At 50.0% G+C, this 22,617-nt stretch overlaps 9 protein-coding genes across 9 annotated transcripts; 3 read left to right on the forward strand and 6 right to left on the reverse strand.

Annotated features, from left to right (window-relative positions):
• Positions 1–559: 559 nt before the first annotated feature.
• CABS01_11603 (metalloprotease) lies at positions 560–2,254 on the reverse strand (the record flags this gene model as incomplete). The annotated part of the gene is made up of 2 exons (XM_060544958.1): positions 560–1,155; positions 1,213–2,254. 2 exons carry the CDS (start codon positions 2,252–2,254, stop codon positions 560–562), a joined length of 1,638 nt encoding a protein of 545 aa, XP_060397373.1.
• A 1,861-nt stretch (positions 2,255–4,115) lies between these two features.
• On the forward strand, positions 4,116–4,720 carry CABS01_11604 (uncharacterized protein; the record flags this gene model as incomplete). Its single annotated transcript, XM_060544959.1, has 3 exons — positions 4,116–4,134; positions 4,205–4,341; positions 4,478–4,720. The coding sequence occupies 3 exons, from the start codon at positions 4,116–4,118 to the stop codon at positions 4,718–4,720; spliced, it is 399 nt and encodes a 132-aa protein (XP_060397374.1).
• A 940-nt stretch (positions 4,721–5,660) lies between these two features.
• Positions 5,661–5,861, reverse strand: CABS01_11605 (uncharacterized protein; the record flags this gene model as incomplete). The annotated part of the gene is made up of 1 exon (XM_060544960.1): positions 5,661–5,861. The coding sequence occupies one exon, from the start codon at positions 5,859–5,861 to the stop codon at positions 5,661–5,663; it is 201 nt and encodes a 66-aa protein (XP_060397375.1).
• Positions 5,862–7,502: 1,641 nt separating this feature from the next.
• On the reverse strand, positions 7,503–9,821 carry CABS01_11606 (fungal specific transcription factor domain-containing protein; the record flags this gene model as incomplete). Its single annotated transcript, XM_060544961.1, has 1 exon — positions 7,503–9,821. One exon carries the CDS (start codon positions 9,819–9,821, stop codon positions 7,503–7,505), a length of 2,319 nt encoding a protein of 772 aa, XP_060397376.1.
• An 869-nt stretch (positions 9,822–10,690) lies between these two features.
• CABS01_11607 (uncharacterized protein) lies at positions 10,691–11,828 on the reverse strand (the record flags this gene model as incomplete). Its single annotated transcript, XM_060544962.1, has 4 exons — positions 10,691–10,970; positions 11,027–11,318; positions 11,374–11,501; positions 11,554–11,828. The coding sequence occupies 4 exons, from the start codon at positions 11,826–11,828 to the stop codon at positions 10,691–10,693; spliced, it is 975 nt and encodes a 324-aa protein (XP_060397377.1).
• Positions 11,829–12,545: 717 nt separating this feature from the next.
• CABS01_11608 (X-Pro dipeptidyl-peptidase C-terminal non-catalytic domain-containing protein) lies at positions 12,546–14,372 on the forward strand (the record flags this gene model as incomplete). Its single annotated transcript, XM_060544963.1, has 2 exons — positions 12,546–13,514; positions 13,575–14,372. 2 exons carry the CDS (start codon positions 12,546–12,548, stop codon positions 14,370–14,372), a joined length of 1,767 nt encoding a protein of 588 aa, XP_060397378.1.
• Positions 14,373–14,982: 610 nt separating this feature from the next.
• CABS01_11609 (major facilitator superfamily transporter) lies at positions 14,983–16,895 on the reverse strand (the record flags this gene model as incomplete). Its single annotated transcript, XM_060544964.1, has 4 exons — positions 14,983–15,616; positions 15,698–16,548; positions 16,624–16,655; positions 16,730–16,895. 4 exons carry the CDS (start codon positions 16,893–16,895, stop codon positions 14,983–14,985), a joined length of 1,683 nt encoding a protein of 560 aa, XP_060397379.1.
• A 1,178-nt stretch (positions 16,896–18,073) lies between these two features.
• On the reverse strand, positions 18,074–19,221 carry CABS01_11610 (phytanoyl-CoA dioxygenase; the record flags this gene model as incomplete). Its single annotated transcript, XM_060544965.1, has 3 exons — positions 18,074–18,237; positions 18,303–18,955; positions 19,010–19,221. 3 exons carry the CDS (start codon positions 19,219–19,221, stop codon positions 18,074–18,076), a joined length of 1,029 nt encoding a protein of 342 aa, XP_060397380.1.
• Positions 19,222–19,837: 616 nt separating this feature from the next.
• On the forward strand, positions 19,838–21,867 carry CABS01_11611 (uncharacterized protein; the record flags this gene model as incomplete). Its single annotated transcript, XM_060544966.1, has 13 exons — positions 19,838–19,909; positions 19,960–20,042; positions 20,118–20,138; positions 20,203–20,269; positions 20,324–20,395; positions 20,455–20,474; positions 20,523–20,696; positions 20,750–20,814; positions 20,899–21,057; positions 21,113–21,261; positions 21,317–21,496; positions 21,551–21,651; positions 21,699–21,867. 13 exons carry the CDS (start codon positions 19,838–19,840, stop codon positions 21,865–21,867), a joined length of 1,332 nt encoding a protein of 443 aa, XP_060397381.1.
• Positions 21,868–22,617: the final 750 nt, after the last annotated feature.

The following is a 22,617-nucleotide window of genomic DNA, read 5'->3' on the forward strand; positions in this document are numbered from 1 at the left end:
CTTGGGCAAGACATGGCGTCCTGCGCGCCGGTCCTAGTACATCATTGGCATGAGCGTTGATTGTTTTCGGTGACGGTGTGCGGTCACGTTTGGTAGACATTTTGAGTGAAGCTACGATTTAATCCCGAATACGACTTTTGGCTTCTGAAGCCAACAAGGTGTCACGTGGGTGTCACCGGTCGATCACAGGGCCGATGGACTCATCGCATATTTTGACCTTAGGCATGTCAGCGAAGATCAGTAGGAGCTTCATATCTATTATTCGATCAAGCGGGTCTAGGCCTGTCAGGGCATAATGGCACCAGTCTCCTCCTAAACAGGATGGTGGCAATGAGAACTAAGAGTGAGGACTCCTTCTCACAACATTAATAAAGAAGTCCGCATATAATAGAGAAACGAATAAACCACAAAATATTCGGAACAACTAAGTAAAGTTCTTAGCAAGCACTTCAAGCGTATGCATCTAGGTGCTCACCTCCGGATGACATAATGGCAGTTGTTTCATCAGCTGGACCAGTTAGTTACGTACACTGAGACGCCGCATGAGAAATATCATTAGCTAACCAAAAGCAATCCAGTCAGCTCCAACAGTGTACAGCAGACTATCGTCCCAGGTTTCCCCGTGCCAAATGAACCCATCTGGGGTGATCTTGTCCGCAAAGACCTTGACCCTTAGCTTCTTGGCACTATCCATGTCCAGCTCACTCAGACCAATGAAGACTTTGGGCGTCTTTTCGAACGCACCATTCCCCGCGAAGTTTACCTTGACTTTGGTCTTTGCCACCGGGGGAAACCATTCCCGTACATTTGAGGAGCTGACCTTGCCGCTCTGGACCCCTTCCTGATCTGCGGGGTGGGCCACCCACGAGGCGCTAGCGCTGTAGCAAACGGTGTCTGCCCAAGTCTCGATGACCAATTCGAAGCCTTTGTGCGTGACTGCTCGGGCAAAGCATCTAATCCGCCAATTTGCATCCTTTCCTAGGTCAAGGCCTGTCAACCAAGTTATGATTCTGGGAGGCTGGCCCTCGGCGTAAGCGTCCCGCGGGAATTCAATCTGCGTAATATCTTGGCTCAGAGTCATGCCAGTGGCATCATCTCGAACCCGCTTCGCCGGCACTCCAAGGTCTCGGTCTTCAAGCGTGCTATAGGAGCCCACTGTTCAGGCATCATTAGCATCTTGGATTGAATTTCAGCTTAGTATGTGGCCCATACCTTGGTATTGTCGCTCAGCTGGTGAGAATTCGAGCCAAGTCGCACCGGCATTCTGCATTACTGAGTCAGACCAGGTGTCCATGTTAAGCTTGAAACCTTCTTCGGTGATAGTCTCGGCTCCAAGCCGCACCCGGATGTTTGCGTTGTTTGTCTCGTCGAGCTGCGTCAGGCCGAGAGCCATCAGAGGCGGGGCGTTATATGGAGGAGTGAAGTCAACTGCCTTCGAATTCAGAGCCACAACGTTATTTTCGGATGTTCGAATTCCCGGTACAATGTCAAGCTTGCCCTCGTTACGCGTACGAAAAGGGTATACCCTGTTGATGAAGCTCTTGTCGTTGTCTGAAAAGTTCAGGTTCTTTGGGGCAGATTGCCTGTTCACGGTCCACTCAGGAGGGAACCAATAGCACATGATTGAGTTGGGATCGAAGGATGTCTTTGTCAACCTCGTTAAGTCGGGCTCCAAGTTCAGAATCTGCTGCTTTGTGGTTTCCTCGTCCCACTTGTAGCGGGCAAGACAATCAGCAATGACGCGTGCCCTGTCCCATTCGATCCGGTTGGCTTGGTGTTCATGGACACAACCGATGGCGTGGCCAAACTCATGCAAGACAAAGTGGCAGATCTCGCTCTCCCTAGAGTTGTCGTTGATTTCGTCGAAATGCATGGTGGGTTGTTTCTGCGATAGGACGAACTTGGTCGCGTCCCTGCCAACATACGACCAGGTACCTGCGTATCCCGGCAGTCGGAAACCGATTCGGATGTCTGCGTCGGCTTTGTCGTTCTCGGCCAAGAACTTGAAGCTGATATTGGCGAACTCTTCCCATCTCTGCGCCCAGTATTTCACACTCTTTTGGACCTGGATACTGCCATTCAAGAAACGAACGTGAAGCTTCTTGCCAGCGGGCCAGAACTTGTCACCGTTGACAGCCAGATTGGAAGGAGCGCCATCCTCGCCAATAAGATTGCCTGCGGGAATAGGTTCTGAGCCTGTCTGGAGACCATCGGTGCCACAGAGGGGAAAGAAGATCGTGCTTGCAACAGACATCGTGGATAAGCTATCTGGGGTTCGTAGATACAAATTACGGTTTGGAGTGATTTGATGGATATAATCGAAACTGACAGAAAGTTAAGCAGGGGTGGGAATCCATTTCCAGAGGTTGGTCTGATGTGAGCCTTAAGAACTAAAATACAAGTCGCGTTCTGTGATTATACATCTCGAATCTCAATATTCAAAACATTATCGAACACTCCACAAACGACCGTTTGCGGGCTATCGCTGTAGACAGAGCCCTTCATCGAGGCTGCAGTGTCACAAAAGAGGCCACACACTTCACTGCAAACTAAACCACTTAAGAAGGTCTGCGAACGAAAATTTCCTCTCCTATCACTCGCTACTCCCTGGCCTCTCCCATAAAAGAATCAATGAACGTACTTTCGAAGCCCGCCAAAGGTTATAGCTGTACTCCAAAGAGGTACTGCCCTGGATATCCCGGTCGAGAGATACATGTAATCACCGCGCGTAAGACCTCGCTCGAGCGCCGATCAACGCGGCAGGTAGTCTCAGCCAGCCAGCCACTCCGTCTCCTCTGCTTCCAGCCGCCCCTGCCTATCCCTGCACAGGTTTGGCCAAAGCTAACATCGTTAAACAGCCAATCATAACTCGAAGGGCCACCTGTCTGTTTGTCGATCTATAGATCCGCAATTTACCTGAAAGCAGTTAAACCTTACACCGTGTATAACACGACATCTACCTAATTCCAAGACAGAGGTGTAGAGACTTTCTCCAGGAAATATGCATGTAGCTTTCACACCGACATTTCTGTCGCCATTTTGGCTGAGATTATCTCATGATGTCGAATCTTATGCCCAAGCTGGGCAGAAGGGAAGATACACTCATGACTCAGTCCGGGTGCCTCATGTTAGGAAGCTTTGGATGAATTTGAGCGTACATTTGCGAGCAAATTTAGCGCAACCGTCTCAGTCTACATTCCGCTTTCGGCGAGCCTGCGGCCGAGTGCTACAATGTTTGATCATAGACAGAAGTAGATAAACTCCATAGGCAACAGCCTCACGGTCTGGCTTACACACCGACACTTCGTTAAGATCGCCCTCGAGACAATAGTCATCTGAGTGGCGGTAGAATGAGCAGATGCGTCTAGAGCCAGCAGGTTTCTCACGTCATTTGTATGTCTTATGATGATGGGATTGGCAATTTGTGATGGGAGGGTACTAGCAACAGCGACCAAAATCTGCATCAACATACCAGTCATAAACGCCAGTTCCAGCTCAGTCTCGAGTACAGTGGAGCAAGTAAACTTGAAGGCTGCTGTATGGACTCTCTGGCTCCGGTCCCCTTTCATGCATGGGAGAGCCTATGGCTATGACAGAGGCTGTCATTGGTGCACGAGCTCAAGATGTTGAGGAGTGAGCAGCTTCAACAGTTCTTGCTCGGCTGCTCAAGGTTGAGGACAAGGCATGTGTGTGATCGGCAAGAAACGATCAGCTGGCTCATTTTGTGATGTATCATAGAGAGGAGGGAGGTCAGGGAGTTTCGCGACGTAATTAAGACATACGAGAGATAGTCCAGGAGGGGTCAGATGAATCTCGAAGCGAAGGCTGAACTTGATATGCACAAGCATTGATCCGCAATAGCACGGAAGGAAAGAGGGGTGGCCGCGGGCCAACTTTACACTTGAAATGATACCCTGGACCTATCGACTGAGTGGCTATGGGGGCTTACGATCGAAATGAATATAAAAACCAGTAAGTTCCCGAATTTCTGGAGGGGAGATTTGTCACAGCATCGCACGGATTCAGACTTTTTCTTTACCTACTCCCTGTCTATTCTTGGTAAACTACCAGTTCCCACTTAACGATCAACCATACTCCTTACACCACAGATCATCATGGCCGAGCAAAACGTTGGTGAGTGAACTTCGCCTCTCGCCGCACATCGATTAGCCTGCTTGGCTCTAATCGTACGTGCCTCGTACAGGTGCCGTCGTTGCCCTTTCGCCCCCGGAGCAAGGTGACAATGTCTGGGAGGCGAAGCAGGTTGAACTCGTCCGCAACCTGCCACCCGGAGATGACCAGGGACGCCATTCTATTGACTGGAGCTTTGGACCTGTCAAGGTAAGTCTTCCAAAGGCTTTCTCCCCTGAGAAATTTCGTAGCATCAAGCAGCAGTGATTGCAAGATTGCTTCTGCAGGTGCAAGACTTGGTCATTCTTTGACAGATTTTAACTGAGCAAATTTGTCTGCGACATAGATCAGCGGCTACGTCGATACAAACACTTTTGAAGTCGGTCTGACCGTCTCGATTGCCGGCATCAACATTGGCAACATTTTTGGCAATCTCAAGGACGGTGTTGGTCTCAAGATCAACCTTTTGGCTGCTAAGGGCGAGATCAGAGTTTACCTCAAAAACGGGAATGAGGTCTGGATTCATCTTGACGTCAAGATTGTCTTCGATGGCCACTATGAGGGAGATTACAAGATCATCACTATCTGATAGATATTTTTTGTCCGCATGGCCACCAAGCTTACATGTACGGTACGTAAAGCTTGATACTTAATGTCAGCCATTGCGAGACCGACAAATAGATTCATCATTATTTGTCGCAAAGGATTCTAGCAACAGTCTCTACTTTACTTGACAACAAGAGTCCAACTTGAAAGTCGTTGTTTGATTTAAATGCGGATCAGTTGATTGAGTATGATAGAATGAAGCTTTTATCATTGATCTTGAGACGTGTCCGGACATGGCGACTTGCTACACAAAATAATGCGAATCACAAAAAGACTTACGTCAAATGGGGGTGTCGTCTTATTAACTACCGCGTAAAGTGACTGAAATTCGTGAGAAGGCGTCTGGTGACGGGGCAAAACAGGACATTGTAGGAGCTAGTGGAAGGCCGACAACGGGTAAAGGGGCATCGCCCAGTAATCAAAGACATTGACATACCTTAAAATCTCATTAGATGGAGAACATTTAACAGCCTCGAGGTGGTTTCCTATTTGAATGTTCCATGGTCGCTAATAACACAGGCAAGATATCACAAATTAGAGTTCGCTGGAATCCCAATCCATTTTGCATTAACTGAAAGTATGCAACCATCAACTGCCATGGCCACTCGGTGCGTCTTGGGCAAGATTGTGTTTACATCAGTTGTATCGTAACGAAAGGTACTTTTCTTCGGAGTTCGAAGGTGGTCAGAATTCGTCTTCTTCTCTGGCATACTTTTGACATCATATCACTAAAAAAGCGAGGTAACTGGATTTCTCTGTGCCACCTGGTATTTCTACGCTGGTCTCGCTATCTAAATGCTTCAAAGCACGTCTCTGACCTCATTCATAGCCACATTGAACGCTCAGCAGCACGACAAATTGCATACTGACTGAGGTGCAAATGGCGCTCAAGGAGTATACCAAGGGTCTTTACTGGCGAGGCTCTAGCATTTACCAGTGTAGCAAGAAGTAGCGCCGCAGCAAACGTTCTTGTGGTTGGAGCAGGTGCAAGACCAGATCTGGCGACTGACAAGCTCATTGACGACAGCATCTGCGCGAGCCTCAAGGGCTTCGGCAGTCTCAATAGCGGGCGCTGCCATGGCAAGAGTGGCGAAAAGGCCGACGATGGTGGCGGAGAACTTCATTGTGGGATTTTGGGTAGATCTAAATATGACGAGAGAAGGCGTCAATGATCCACATCGCCATCAGAATTTGGTGGAACTTTAACGGTGACATACTTACCTACTTGAGAATGAATTATGTGAAGTTTGCTTAACTTGCTATGACTAATTCTTTTTCGAATTCGAGCTTGTGGATGATGAGGATGTGGGATAAAGGCGGGTGGAGGAGGGCTTTATTTATATGCATCAAGGAAGCCGACTGACTACGTATCCTCGAGATCAGTTAGTCACAATTCGAGACTATCCACAAGACGTCCGACCAAGATGTAATATCAGAAGCAGGAAGGTGTTTCGGAGCAAAATCCTTTAGTTCCTAGCGCAGTGGCCTGGAGGCACAGCAGCTACCACATATCAACCGAAAACGCTTGCTACATTGATGGAGATTCGGGCACAATATCCGTAAGCGGCACTATATAGTCGTATTTAGCACATCAAAAGTTCTTGCAACGACAAGTTGCATTATATGGCGGCTGTATCCGAGAACTAAGGTAAGCATAGGAAAGTGCAAACGGGCCTCCCATGAACTCAATAGGCATCATGTCACAACAATGTTTTCCAACCAGTGTCAGTCATTGTCACGAGTCTCTAGAAAGAATCCAGATTCTTTCAAACCTCATAGGTATGTAATCAATGTGTCCAAGATCGAGAATAAACCTCAAAAAAGAACTGAGGATAAGTACGGTGAGGATATAATCAGGCCGCTTAACACTTGTTTCACAACCCAGACTCCTATAAGCAATGGGAGTACGAATTGTTATGGTTGACGTCTAAAGTCTGTGTAGTTTCTCCAAAGTCAGTTTGCTCCGTTGCGTCCGAAGGTTTACGATCACCAAACTTTACATGGAGAAATAGGCTCCGAAGGATTCGATTGCATCAAGCTCGTACCTTTTTGAGCCAAGAACTGAAGGATTTGTTTAGCGAGTAGCCCTGGCTCGCTGTGTCTGCGCTGTGCATGCAGAAGGATCAGCCAATGCCTGCTGGGCATGCCTCGCTTGAGTTCAGAGTTGCCTGATGTTGACAGAAAGGAGTAAATGTTGCATTTGAGTCCAAATATGACGACTCCAATGAGCAAAGCCCCGGCCTGAGGACTTTTGACAACTATCTAGAAGGGTGACTAGCGCCGAATGAGGAGATGCTTGCGGAGTATCGAGTACAATGCTGCCGCTACACATTCCAAGGAATTTCCAACTCGAACGCAATCAAAGATTCCATTCAATGCAGCGATTTTCAAGTCCTGAAACACAAGGTGCTTTGGTTCTTACAGCTGTGACACTAAGTCCTCAGCTTAGGTATGTTGCAACTCGTATTTACCACCTGATTTCTATCATATTTCCCCCTCCTGTTTTCGGCGCATCCTCCCGACGCCCGACTACAGTGTTGGCCTGGTAGCTAAGCTGCCAGCGCGGGGTTCTTCAAAATTCAGTAACAGAACACGCAGTGCATTTTTTGGATAATCAAACAAGCATTGGGATGTTATGCATACTTCGCAGATGGAAGAACCTTTGAGTCTGTGGTCATCAAACAACATTGATGGAGTTAACTTAATCGCTGCAAGAGTTCGTAATGCATTGACATATTACACTGGCCGTACAAGCACAATGTACCTCATGACTGTGGCCACTGTTCCGTACCATCCGGAAAATGCCCATCTGTGCCTAGCATCCCCCAGAGATGTTCCAACCGAACACCCCCAAACAAGTCCGTATTGCTGATCTCGGTAAACATACCCGACAAATCCGGAAGCTCAAGGTCCATCAGGTCAATATCTGGATCCACATTGACCTCACCGACGTCCCTCGCTGGTGTCTGTGCAGCCTGCCAGGGATCTGTCGCCATTGTGCTCAAAGAAGCTCGGTTCTGACGATGACCAGATACAATCTCTGACATGTTGGATTGCAGAACGGAGCACGCTTGGATGAACCGGGGGTTCTGTGTGACCTTTGTGTACTGCTCCTCCGCATACTGTGCTGCTATGCCCAGAAGCTCCAAGTCGGACCGGGCAAGCCGCGAGCTGGGTTGTTTGAGGATGTGGAGAGCGAGAGCTACTGCAGACATGAGAGGCTGGGTCATTGTAAAAATCATAGACTCTGATCTGTTGTGATGAGACTGAGCGAACATGCCGCCGTTACCGCCGCGCGGCGCAGGGGTTGCGTCGTCTGCGATTTCGCCAATGAGTCTGGCCATCGCTCTCGCCGACCCAATGCAGATCTCTGCGCCTCGTCTGAGTCTTGTGAGTTCGACGGATGACAGTGCCCCCGAGTCTGCTTGTGTGTTGATATGTGTTCGATACATCGACTCTGGGAAAACCAAGGCCGCCCGGTGGAGGGATATGAGGGCATGGTGGTAGTGGATAGCGAGGAAAATGGCAAAGTGCTGATGTCCCGTGTCACACAGGTCCGCATTTCCACTATTAGGACCTGGAGGGCGTATCTCGGTCGGTAACGACTGGGCCCATTCCGTTAGTGTCGTATCTAGACGGACCGTGTCACCGAGAAGGATTCGTGATGTCTGGGATTGCCCGGAGCGCCGGTAAATGTGAGCGCTTATACTGCTGATAATGCGTGATAATGACGCCCAAGGTTGGAAGTAGTCAATAGTATGTCGATCACCCTGGGCTTCAGGGCTCGATGTCGATAATGTCGAGGGTGCTGGAACTGGGACTGGGTCCGGCAACTTTTGGTCACAGTCCGAATCGTGGATCGCACTTGGGCGGCCGGTCTCAAGCTCCATCAGCTTTTCGAGGGTGTAGCATACCCACCAGACTTGAGTGTTCAGTTTCCGGTTCGCTTGGTAGCCTGGCGAAGCTGCAGAATCTCCAGTATCTGGCGGGTTGCGGGAGTGCCGTGTTGAAGCATGTCGGTGAAGGCCAATGGAATGGGCGATGCGGATAGCTTGTCCAAGAGTCTGCCATCCTTGGCCCTCTTTGCTGCGACCACGCAGTGCTATGGATAGGAGTAGTAGAGCTTGTACCGAAGCCAAGTATGGCGTGGATATCACATGCGCTAAGAGGCTGTACGCGGCAGTGAGGTAGTGAGTCCCAATCTCGGCCAATGTTCCGGTCTCTTCATCTGCACCGATGCAAATAATGCAGTAAATGGAGACTAGGAGTGGAACTTGGGATGGCTCGATGGAATTTTGTAGAGATCCGGACGCATCGGCGTCTTGAAGTGTCGTAAGTCTTCCTAATTCCGAGCGGATAGTCGGCTCGTCAAAGACAGGGAAAAGAGGGTGAATCCTCTTCATGTAAACATCTAGGTAGGCATCGAGGGTGGGAAGTGGAGGCAGAGGGGGGAGTTGAAACGATAAAGGCAATTGGAACTCCTCAACGTGGTGCATGCCGAAGCGGAAGTAGGGCGATAATGGCCGAAGACCGCGTTTGCGGAAGAAAAGATCGGCAAACATCGTCAGAGACTGTACACTGCTACCACCCATGAACTTTAGCCGATGTGGACTCTCATCAGTGTTGAGCGTCATGTCGGGGTTCAGATCCGCATGCTCATGAGGACTGTGATTTTCTCGCGCGTTGGCACGATATGCCTCCGCGACCCATGAAAGCTTTCGTAATGCCGCATCTTCGGCTTCGGAGCCGTCATCGTACGCCGGCGATAGGTACTGCCGCGGGCGCGGAGAGACGGCGCGAAGAGGATCTCGAGGTGTCTCGGAAACCCCCTGTACACTGCCGTCGCCCTGACTTTGTGTGCTGGCGCTCTTGGCCGCCCATTTCCGTACGGCGTGCTGGTTCGGATTTCTGGGGTTTGTGGTCTGGCATTCATCGCCGCGGAGGATGCAGTTGTGGCATTTTGGAGTCTGTGCATCGCACCGGACCTTTCTTTTGCGACATTGATTGCAGGCCAGAGACAGTCGAATGCGCTTCGGTTGGGAACTTTGCGGCTGCTCGCCCGAGCTGGATACGGAGTCGGGCATGGCTGCTGACGGAAGGTGAATGAGCAGAAGTTTTCGGTTGAGAGATCCGGACGGAGAGCCAGTCTTCTCCTCGGTCGAGGCCCGGAGGTCTTCCACGGCAAGGTATATACTGGAGACCCCTCACAAAGGGTCCTGTGTCACTTGAAAAAACAGATGGGTTGCATTCGACAGGAAAAGGGATACGTGTGCCGGTTAGTTTATCTTGCATTTCCCCACGCGCGTCTGACCCGAGCGTGGGGCGCACTTGACGCTTCCCCATGCCGGTTCTGAACCTACTAGTGCCAATTCAGACCGCAGTCAAGGGAAACCCCGCGTTGGGAATCCGGGGGCGGGGGACTGCGGCATTGTGCCTCGGGAAGAAAGGCCACTCAATACACTGCCATTTGTAATGCCAGCTCAAGTTCTGCTTCATTGCTGCCAGAGCTGCGGATACCTCAAACTACGTTTCAGTTAGTAAGATGTGGGTATGTAATATCTAGTTTAAGCTATTTCCTCACGCGGGCTACGATCCGACTGGGCGATGAAGCCATACCCAGAAGCCAAAAGTCGCCCATACCTATCTATAAACTACTGACCTCACGCCTGCTGTCTAATTGATGAATATTGAGAAAGAAGCAGAACTTCTCTGGTCTGGGCATGCAAGTCAAATTCGGTCATCAAAACTGCGGTGAAGAAGAGATCATTGACGCTTGACTTAGTACTTGCTTAATTATCGGTTGGTGAGTTAAAGATCTAATTCTACGGAGATGGTGGGAATCTTGGCAGGCTCTCAAGTTGGCAAAATTATTGGAAAAGCGATTGCATACGAAATCGTATAATCGAAATCATAGAATAGCATGTTCTTTTAAATAAGACTAAGGCCGGGACTATCAATATGCCTTCACCGCCGCCAATTGCAACAGCCTGTCCGTCACAATAGGCTTCTCCAGAGGTTCCTCGCGCTCTTGTGGGTCAAGAACCCCGTCCCTCTTTGCCTTTCCTTGGGGATGGATGTTTGTGTGCGGCCAGTGCGTGGTACCTCCCCATGAACGGAAAATGTCCGCTTTCTCCTTCAATGCCTGTGGGTCGGCGAATTTGACGGGCGTAAAGCAAACGTACTGCGCGTGCCTGATTTGAGTTCCCGTAGGATGTTTGGCATAATGCATAGATCTTGACACGGTTAGTATGAAGGGTTCCTGATCGCTAGTGTAGAGATGAAAACATACCGTGAATCCCAAAGCACTAGGTCGCCTGGTTCTAGGTTGGGCTTGATGAGGCGACACCCACGATCCTCGAACCACTTGACATCCTCTTCCTTGAAAATGAACAGATCACGGTAGTTCGCTTCGGGAGGTGGGGCGTCTTCATGGTTTGCCATCTCTCGTGTCTCCTTGAAGAATTGATCGTAGAGCTTGGCGGAGCCGTCCATTAGGATGAGCCCGCCATCGTCATCTCCGTTGGGGGCAAAGTTGAGAAGACCTTGGATGCACTGAAGGCCCTTCCTCTTGGGATCCTGGTCTGGAATTCCTCTCTTAGAGAACGAAGTCATTGGGTGGTCTGCAGGTAGACTTACCACAGTGGGGCCATGGAGACCACTTCAAGTCCTTCTGGCGAGGAAGCGTAATGTTGAACATGTCAAAACTGACCAGCAACTCCTCTGTCTCCCAGATATGAATGAATGGGTTCATCACTCCAGGCTCCCTATTAAAAGTTCAGCTCACATAACACGAGTCAATGGACCGGTGCCACTCACATTCTTGCTTCCCACGCGAATCGCTCATGAGGGGCGCAGTAGGACCCGTACATGCCACCCTTGAACGAGACGGGGAGGTGCTCAGAGGTCCACGTGTCTTCGTTTTCCGGATCGAATCCACGATTAAAAGACTTGAGCCATTCGACCTGCTTTGATTTGTAATACTCAGCTCGTTCAGGAGTAATAGCGTTCTTAATGATGGCGTAGCCATGTTCGAAGAAGAAGTCGCGCCAATCGCCGTAGTTTGAATTCGGGGTTAAGAGGCTCTCCGACATGATTGATGTTCAAGAGCGAGTACTCTGTCAGATTGGTAGTGCGTTTGCTATGACAATCCAAAAAGGTGTAATCACGTAGTCCGGTCTATTGAAGAAGATGTAGTGAATCTGGATTATCCGGTCATCTTCTCTTTGACTTTATGTCTCCTCTCTTTCCTGCCAACAAGTAGAGATCTCAATCGTGAACTCGTGAAGCTATCCTGAGACCGCAAGTCAGGCTTCCCCGCACAATCACGTCCCTGAATCGATCTCTCCTGTATGAGTGCTCATTCCCTCGGGCTTCATCCTAGGCCCGGTTCGGTCATCCGTTTGACCCTTGGCTGATGAGACAGCTATTGTGGCCGCCGACTCCTCGGTTCGGTTCGGTTCGGTTCGGACGGGCTCTCTGGGCTCCTCTTCTCCGCAATTTCGTAGCAACGGCGGGGCCGGCTGCCCCTCGATCTTGGCTAAATCTGGTGCGGCGGACTCCTCGCCCCACAGAATCGTGCATATCCGCCTGGGGAAGCCCGCTCCGGGCAGAATTAGACCGAGGCACTCAAACTATGGAACTTGAGCTTCGCGACAACGCGATGTTCTCGTATAGCTATTGAATCATCAGACGCGTTCCATAAGAAGAACTTTGTTTGCATGTTCAGTGATATGACGAACTCGTGATGCCCTTTTGCCTCACCGTATCTCAATTATTCAGTCCCAATTGTCAAGTCGCCAGATTCAGCCATGCCTCTTCCCATCCAGATTGCGTATAAGCCCATCGGTAAGCCTGAGATCGGCACCAACAACTACCAAGGCTTCACCCCAGGTCGGACCGAAGTCCTGCCTAAAGGTTGGAACGGCTACAATGCAAAGCCTCTTGAGAGCGACATTCGAATCGATCACGATGTCGAAATCAAAGTTAGAGACGGGTGTAGACTCTACATTGACGTATACCGCCCAGCGGACAGCACCGAGAAGATCCCCGCCATTGTTGGCTGGTCACCCTACGGCAAAAAGTACAGCGCACTTACCATGCTCCCGATGACGCCATGGTCCTGCTGCGTGAAGAAGAGCGACCTCAGCGGCCTGGAGAAGTTCGAGGGTCTCGATCCGCAGCGGTGGTGCCCCAAGGGGTACGCGATCATAAGCGTCGATAGCAGAGGCGCTGGCAACAGCGACGGTCAAGTCCCAATTATGGGCTTGCAGGATGCCGAGGACGCTTACGATGTTATCGAGGCTATTGCAAAGTTCGACTGGTGCAACGGAAGCGTTGGTATGGCGGGCAACTCTGCGCTTGCTATTGCTCAATGGCATGTCGCTGCTCTGAACCCTCCATCCCTCAAAGCCATTGCACCATGGGAGGCGAGTGGTGATCTATTCCGCGAGCAGTTCGTCCGAGGTGGCATTTTCTCCATGAGCAACTTCGATCTTATCACCAGTCTCATCATTAAAGGCACCTCAGGTGTAGAGGACTTTGCGGAAATGTACCGCAGAAGTCCCCTGTCAAATATCTGGTGGGAGGACAAGCGCGCAAATATGAAGGCTATCAAGATCCCGGCCTACATCTCCGGATCTGACTTTAGTTCTATCCACACAATGGGTAGCATCAGAGGTTTTATGGAACTGGATACTTCCGACAAATGGATACGATGGAGCGCTTGGCAGGAGTGGTTTGATCTGTATAGCGTGCCAGAGACAAACGAGGATTTGGCGGTAAGTCTCCCATTCCTTTTCAAAGCACCTTGTCAGGCATCATGCTAATCATAGCTTAAGAAATTCTTTGACAGGTATCTCAAGGGCATCGAAAACGACTGGGAGAAGACCCCCAAGGTGCGGTGGACATCATTGAAATTCGGCGATCGAGAGCCAGAAAGCGACATCATTTTCGAAGACTTTCCTCCACCGAACACCGATTACAAGACCTTCTATCTCGATAACGAGAAACTGTCCGAGTCTGCTCCTTCGCATTCCTCAACAGTGTCTTACAACTCCGAAGATGGCAACTCGCTTGTCAAGTTTGCCTACACTTTCGACAAACCATCACGCCTCATTGGCATTCCGAAGGCAGTCTTGTACATGTCTTGTCCTTCACACGACGACATGAACGTGTTTGTAAACGTCAGAAAACTTGATAAGGACGGAAACCCAATGATGCATCTCTGCTTCCCATTTTGGGCTGCACCAGTCAAGTCCATCCACGACATCCCTAAGAAGGAGCAGAGTAGCACAAATTTGCACCTCGGCTCGGTCGGTCAACTGAGAGCATCTCATCGAAACACTGATCCGGAGCGATCGATGCATCCTCAATTCCCCTTCCACCCCCACGACAGGGAGGATAAGATCCCGCCTGGCACCATTGTGGAGTTGGAGATCGGCATCTGGGCCATGGGCGTGGACTATGAGGCGGATGAATCTGTTCAGGTGCAGATCGGCGGTCAGTTCCCCTCCATCGCTGAGTACAAGGCATTTTCGACTGAGCGGCCGGATTATGAGAGGAACAAGGGCGAACATTTCATTCACTGTGGGCCAGAGCATCAGAGTCGCATTATCCTTCCTTTCATTCCGTCATAGTCTTCTTATCGCTAGGTTATTGCAGCAGAACAGCAGATGTCATAATGGAGACCCATGAAGTTCTGGATTTCTTTCGAGAGCCATCCTGAAACCCACATTCAAGTTCGAGTGACCCACATCTAGCACTACGTTCTTACGTAGTAGGGCTTCTTACCTTCCGATGAAGTAAAAGCATTGAATGCCATCGAAGTACGACTTTCAAAAAGAACCCAATACTGTGAAAATGTTCGAAGTAACAGCACTGTCAAACTTTTGTGGCTTTGAGTTGCTGAAAACGTTACGACGTCGGGTGTCAGTCAGAGGTATTCGGGTGTTCCCAAGTTCAATCCGAGTCTGCACGATTCTCTTCCTCCATACCCTTGATTTGTTCAGTCAAGAAAATAGACAAGCAGAGAGAGGCAAATGATTGTAGTAAATATCACTCATCATTGGTGAATGATTTAATCAGGCCTACTTTCAATTACTCCCAAACTACCTTACACATAAGCACCTGACTGTCATCCAACCTGCCGCCATCTTGAGGCCTAGAGTACACAACATGGCACCACTGCTGGGGACTTCGGGACTATTTCATCCACCCGAAGTTTCCAGCTGAAGGAGTCTAGCCATACTAATGATTGTATGAAGGGGTTGTCGTGGTGTTTGCAATGGACCACTTCGAGACCATTTCTCTGATCTGGGTGCCCCAAATGAAGACAAAGATTCCAGCAGCGCCGATACCTGCCGTAAGAGCTCCATAAATACCAAATGCACCATCATATCCCATTGAGGCGATGAAAGGTGTCACTCCATAGCTCGTTCCGAAAGAGATGACGCCGCGCATAGCGCAGATGATGACCAGCACCGGGCCAGACCGCGTCGGGTACGCATCGAGAGCATAGGTGATGCCGACTTGGTTTGCTCCAACAAAGCCGAAGTAGTAGGCATTAAGAGCAAAAACAATGGCAAACCAGTGATATCTATCGGGGTGCTCGGCTGCCTGGCCGTAGATCACGGCCGCGAGTGTACCGACAATGACGGGAATGATGAGAGGAATCAGTCGGTATTCTGCTTTGTGAACACCGCCGTTCCTTCGAGCGAAGAACTTAATGACCCAGTCTGATCCTCGACCCAGAAGTGGCAAGGCAAGGAATGCGACGACAATTTGACCGGTCAGGGCGAAACTGACGACTGATGATTTCCAGTTGTAGGGGGCATTCTGCAGGATCCCGCCATAGGTGGTACCAAGAGCGATGTTGACGCCGCTAGGAAGGAGATTAAGTTAGTGACAGTACACTGAAACTTTATGGAATGGGGTATTGGCCGTTGCCAGGGCTGCGTCTTACATCGTCAGGCCATTGAGCAGAAGTGCCCACATCATGTCAGGAAAGAAGGTAACGAGAGCCATGCCAGTGCAGCATTGCCAACCTTCTTTCCAATCGGCCTTTTGGGTGAAAAGACGGAGGTCGGACGCGAAGGTGCGAGGCTTGAAGTTGACGAAGTCAAGCTGACGGGGCTCCGTGGTAGTCTTACGGGTCAGCATCTCCGTATACACTCCAGTGGTGTCGTCGACTCCAGGACTAGCAGTTGTGACAAAGTGCGAGACCTGGGCAGTCTGGCCTTGGTATGCTGCCAGCGGCCGGTCATACTTTGTCTCAGGTACCATGAAGACCGCAAAGATGAAAGTGATGGCGGCAAAACCTGAGCCCAGGAAGTACCAGCCAGACGACCCAATGCCAGCGGCTATGTAGGAAGTGAGCAGGGAGTAGACAGCGCTGAGAGTTGACTGCCAAAGCGTGAACCACATGAGACACCGGGCACGCTCGTGAAGGAAGTGAACCTCTTGTACCATTAGCGGGCAGAGAGCTTCACTCTGACCGGCTGCCAGGCCAAGGACCATACGAGCAACGAGGTGAGAAGTATAGCCTTTCTGAACACCGCAGAGGATGGAACCTATTACGGCCAAGGCACAAGACCCGAGGAAAACCGGACGGCGGCCTACTGCAAGTGCAAGAGGCATTCCAATGAGGTTTCCAAGTCCCATAAACAAAGAGGGATAAGTCATGAGATGGGAAATATCATCATATCCTCTGCCTTCGGCTGCATATTCAGGGATAAACTCTCCGAGAAGAGCTCCAAGGCCGGAGACTTGGACGAGGCCAACAGCGGCAAAAGTCGCACAAGTCATCGTGATTATCTATACAACGATTCCAAACATCAGTCTTGGTTTGTTGACGAGATATGACTATAGGATTCTTGAAAGGTGACTGACCCATTTTCGTAGTGGGCTCAAGTTGAGGGGATCTGAGTTGTTTAGCCGGATGATTAGCAAAAAGCACTTGGGGTTATGAGGAGACTTCAATAATCCGCAGGCTCACCGCGTGGATCCGAACTTGGAGTTGGGATAAGATAGGTAACATCTCCGTCGGCAAGTTGCACATTTGCCTTGAAGCTCCCACCATCGATTTGAGGCTTCTGGGGAAAGTCAGAGGCAGAAGCAGACTCCACCCTTTCTTCAGTGATCTTGTTGTCTATCTCGCCCATGTTGAAGCGATCGTCTTGGGTAGGTAATAGCGGAACTTGAGACTTGTTTTGAAATCGAAAGATTGCTGTCCTCTGTCCTCTATCAAGGACAAGAACTGTTGTTTGTTGAACTATTGTTGTCGTCAAGACTGGATAGATACCACGGGAGGCAGGTCGTATTTCTGCAAAATAGACACCCTGACAAACATGTGTAGTATCATTCGTCAATCTCGGATTCGTATCAACTCCCTCGCTTCTGCGCTTCTTCTGCCCTTCGCAGACTATCTGGCATCCCCAGATTCAACTCCAGATTCAATGTGGGGGTTGACAGTCTGGGGTACAGGAGAGGGGCCCCGTCTTGGTCATTCAATAGCCAACTTCGGCAGAGTACCATCGCTCAGCTTCGTGCGGGGAAGCCTACGCGAACAGGGAAGTCCTCAGCCACAAGAAGGGATGTGACAGCCTAGGACGCTTCGGAATTGGAGTCTTCGGCTTAATATCCGTGCCGTTGTGTCTATGTTGTTGTTGTCTTCGGTTCGGAGAGTATGTTGCTGCTCAGCTATCGTTTCTCTTCGAGATCGAAGCGGTATACGTTTTTCGGCTCGATTTGACCCGCATCTTCAAACAACACCTTTCCGGGACCCGAGTGCTAGCTAACCCGAATCGCGAACTCGGTCTTTGAACCGAATTCCTATTGTTCATTGCACTCAGATAGCCGATTCTCGCTCGGGTGTAGTTTGATAATATTATGTCTAGACAACACTGCTTGTCTCGGCGCCAGGGAGCTAGATATTGCTCTCGGGGAAGGTTATGCCTCTAAACAAGTATGTTCATGGAACCGAGGTGTTGAGTTCTCTTGAGGGTGATAGTCCCAGAATAAAGCTCTTTGTCCCGTTCTATCTCGGCGTTGCTCAAGTGGTCTAGAGAGTGACTACGTCGCGCCTATTGGTACATGTACGATACATGCATGGATTGGCTCAGGTATGACCTTCCCGCTGTCATTCGGGACACATTGCCGATACGCGGAGCTGTTGTAGTAAGTAATGGCGACGTCATCTTGAGGCGTAATTGAGAAACCTTGAAGAACAACGATTGTGGCATTATGCGTGTCAACGAAGGTAAGAATACAGTATTATCCCAGGCCCTTTCTCCGAGTATTGCACTTCCCATCAACCAACAAATACCTTGAGCATTCACAATCATACCCGGATGTAAGGGATACCTGTAAGCTTGAAAGCTCTCTCACTCAACTTCTTGTCGTTCAGTGGTCTCTCCCTAACAATGTGGTCTGGCTTTCCATTTCGGGTGGCGGTGTTGGACCCCGTGTGACGAGCGTTGGGCCAATGGGTGGTGCCCAGTCGAGCTTTAGAGAAACATATTGTCAGCTCCATCTCTTTCCTTGAGATACACCCTGGATCAAGAACTTACAGTCATATGCGGCTTTCTTGCGCACAAGATCTTCCTCGGTAGCATCTGTGACAGGCATGAAGCAAGTGTACACAGCCATCCGATCAATCTTCCCCTTGACGGGGACATTGTAGTGCGCAGTGCGCGAATCCCAGACAATCAAGTCACCAGGGTCAGCGCAAACCTTGATCCACTCTCCGCCGTGCTCCTTCAGCCATTCCATGCCGCGGTCAGTGAAGCCATACCACTCCTTGGTCCAGGCTGGGATACGCGGCTCGTCCTTGAGGTCTTTGTGGAACTGTGCACTCAGGTTGTGAGAGCCCTTGCAGACGATGAGACCGCCATCATCGGGGCCGCAGGGGTGGAGGTTGACGAGGCCTTGAAGGCAGCGGAATCCAGGCTTCTCAGGGTCTTGATCTTGGTGGGGCCAGGGCTTGTTCTCGGGAAGGTTTGTGCGATTCGCGAAGCCATAGTTGATGACATCGAAGGAGACAAGGAGGTCCTCAGTGCCGTAGACCTTCTCAAAGGCATCAACTACGCCGGGTTCGCTGCGGATATCCCAGACAAAGTCTTCGTGGCAGGCCCCGTAGGCCATCAGCATACCCTTTTCATTGATGACGGGCAGCTTGTCGGGATGAACGGTCGATGGATCGTTTCGATCATAGCCAAGGCCGCTAGAACCAGTCAGATTCCTGCAGCTAGACCAAGAAGATCATCATAGAACTTACAATGACTCCAAAAGCCCGTACATTTTGTCCGCATAGCCGTCTGCGCGCTCTCTTGGGATAGCAGCCTTGATCACGGCGAATCCGTCTCTGAGAAGGTCATCACGCCAATCGCCGTAGGACGGGTCCTGGCCATCCATCTTCATTCTGCCATCATCAACGGTCTTGATTGCAGCGCTGGGCTGCTCCGTGATTGAGACAGTCGCAGTAGCCATTGTCAAAGATTGGCAAATTTGGAAGGCTTGGAGTCAGTGCAGCGAAGCTGAAGGATGATATGGTTCGGTCTTTGGTGCTATCACAAGTTGCAAGCTGTAGGTATATTTGACTTTTGCCTGTTCAAACGACGTTGCCACCACGATCACAATCCAGCTAACATAAGCTGTGTCTTGCACCCCTGCAAAGATTTCCGAGGTTCTGGGCCGGGTGTGCTGATCACGTTCCGGATGGGCACTGCGATCGAGCCCCTCGGTTCGGTTCGCCGCTCGGTTCGGCTCCCTAAAGTTGGCCAACTGGGGCAGATACGTCCCCCAACCCCAGACACATCTGCCTTCTTTTCCAGTTCACCTGGGTTAAGGGTCCAAAGGCAGCTAGGTATCGGAAAGTGGATGGGCTGAACTCGCGGCTATGCCTTCGGGATAGGCAAAGCACCAATGTGACTGGCGGTCTTGTCCAAAGAGGGTCTTAGCTTCCGATCACAGCTCATCTCGCACATGCCAATGCCGCAGTAATACTTGATCCCCTGCGCCGATTCAAAGCCTTGAGGGTTGCATACTATTGACGTCCATCATTTTTCTTCCATTCGTGTCAGAGTCATTAGTAATCCTCGTCGCGATGTCTGCCTCAAACGAAAGCAGCTTGTTCAACATCATCGTGGTTGGCGGTGGCATCGCAGGATTATCCGCGGTAAGCAATTGTAGAAGCAGACGAAACTGCGCTCTGACTAACTGCCACAGGCGATTGCGTTGAGAGGGTCAAATCGAAAGATAATTGTTCTGGAGCAGAGTTGCCTCAACCGAGAGATCGGCGCCACAATATCGTGAGATCGTCCGCCCCGTGCATCTTTGAGGCATATGCTCTTCTAGAGACGAAGTGGACTAACAGGAATTCTCAGTCTCCAGCCAAATGCGTCAAAGTAAGTCATGAACCATAGATCAAGCGAGGTATTCCCCTACGCGTAAGGTAGCTGACGTTTGTAGAATTGTCGAGAAACAATGGGACCTCGAAGAAGGCCTTGCGAAGACGGGGTCTATGGCCGACAAAGCTGTAAGGTCAAGGCAGGAAGCCTGATGAGGATGTCAACTGACAGGTATTTTCCAGTTTCGGATTTACAACACAGAAGGAAAACTACATGCAGAGATTCCCTTTCACTTGAAGAAGAGCTATGGCGCTGTAGGTGCACCGTCATTGCTTCTGACACGCCATGATCTGAATCACTGACAATGATGCAGGAGAGAATGATCTATCATCGGTAAGCACTGATGGCAAAAATCATTTCCCTACTAAGCTGACTTCAAAGTGTCGATTTACATGATGCTCTAAAATCTGCAGCAACGCGAAACGAAGTAAACGTGGATCCTGTCGAGATCCGAACGGGCTGCGTAGTCCGGAAATGCGACCCAGAGGCCGGAACCGTCGCACTCGAGTCCGGGGAAGTGCTTTCTGCAGACCTCATTGTTGGAGCTGATGGGATGTAAGTTAAGTTTACCGTGAAATCAGAGGGTGGTATTCCTAATCCCGTCGTAGCAAGAGCGTTCTTCGACAATCGATCATCGGAAAGGAAGCCCCCGCGATACCAACTGGACTCTCCGGTAAGCAGGCGACTGTATCAAGAAGACACCGTGTATCCAACGTCGATGCTGACGATAAATCGATTTAATCAGCATACCGACTAGTGATCGACAGCTCCGAGTTGGAGCAAGACAAAGATTTCACATCCGTGATAGATCCGAGGGAGTCGTTCACCACGATGATTATGGGCCATGATAGACGTATCATCATGGGCCCCGCGAGGAACGGAGCAATCTACAGCATTGTAGCTCTAGTACCAGATGGTAAAAAGCGTATTCTTCAAGCCAAAGTAAAGTCGTGGCTGACTCAATATTACAGACCAAATGCAGGAAAATGCCGAAGGGAAGTCATGGACCACCAAGGGTAGTCCCGATAAGCTCAGGGAAACATTTGACGTTTTTCCAAAGTGGGCCAAGGCTGTTTTCAAGAACTGCACAGAAGTTGGATTGTGGCAGCTACGCGACCTAGTAAGGCTAGAGCCCAATAGTAATATTTGGGGTAAAAGATTTGACACTCGTTTAGGACCCATTGGATACTTGGTACTGCGAACGTGCAATTATTATCGGTGATGCCGCACATCCGATGCTTCCGACTCAAGGACAGGGGGCCAGTCAGGCTATCGAGGATGCAGAGGCTCTAGGAGCCATCTTTTCAGATATCAAGGAAAAGCCGACCAGATATCAGATTACAGAGAGACTGAAGGTGACAAGCCTATTAGCCATTGATGCTGAGGCTCAGTGGCTAACATTTCAACAGATAGTATTCGACTGTCGGTATGAGAGGGCCACACTCATCCAAGGCTACAGTAGAGAGTCCGGAAAGCCTGCGACAGACAAGGGCAACAACAAGATCACGATGTCAGTTATCAGAATTAAGCAAGTGATTCTGTCGCTAATAATCACAGGAATCCGGCTGAGTTTATGGACTATAATTGTACCTACAATGGCGCAAAAGACTGGATTGAGCGACAGGCCAGGGCGAAGATATTGGCTGAAGTTGAAGAGTCGAAGGGTACCGCACCGGTCTCCATTGCGACGAAACAGATGGCTGCAATGGCTCTGGGCAGTAAATGAAAGATGTTGATTGGTACTCCAAAGAAGAAGCATTGAATGTAAGAGACAAGGATGGTATGAGTCTTGGATATTGCCACTCTATCGTAATTGGGCCTGTCGAGCATATGAAATCGCAGTCATCATGGCGTTCAAAATTCGCCCAATTGCAGCATCAACCTGTAGAGAATTCTGCGAGATACTTACCTCTGAGTCATTCCCGACGTTGCAATTGAGCTCGTTGCTGGCCCTCAGCCACCATTGTGCAAATTGAGGATAAAGATTTGTTGACCTTTTCCCCTAGTCATGCCAGTCTAACTCGCGGTGGTCGTAGTTTATTTTGGCCTCAGTGGCTCTGTGTCCCGCAGTCAAGAATGCCCACCGTTATACGAGCACCTTGAACGTCGACATTTCCAACGTATCGGGGCCCGAATGTTCCGTTACGCGATGATGAGAAGTGAATCATACTGGGCCGGAGAGATGAGTCAGACGCGGCCCGAGGCTTAGTTTCAAGGTGAAGAAAAGTGGATTGGACCACGGCACTTCAGCAAAGCCTACAATCCCATTCCGGGTAGATCGTAAATGTCTATGGGGAAAATTATCAGCGCTACCGATGCGGCGATGAACTCAAGGCATCTACCGGTACGGCAGTGTTACACAGGGTAAGATGTCATAGCGTCAGATTTTTGGTGCACAGCACGGTTATCCCCGGGAAACCTTAAGTAAAGAGTAGACTACGATAAAATGTTTCTCATCAACTACTTAAGACAGAGA

Source organism: Colletotrichum abscissum (assembly GCF_030869225.1).
Source record: "Colletotrichum abscissum strain IMI 504890 chromosome Unknown Scaffold_32.1, whole genome shotgun sequence".
In the NCBI taxonomy this organism is placed as follows: Eukaryota; Fungi; Ascomycota; class Sordariomycetes; order Glomerellales; family Glomerellaceae; genus Colletotrichum; species Colletotrichum abscissum.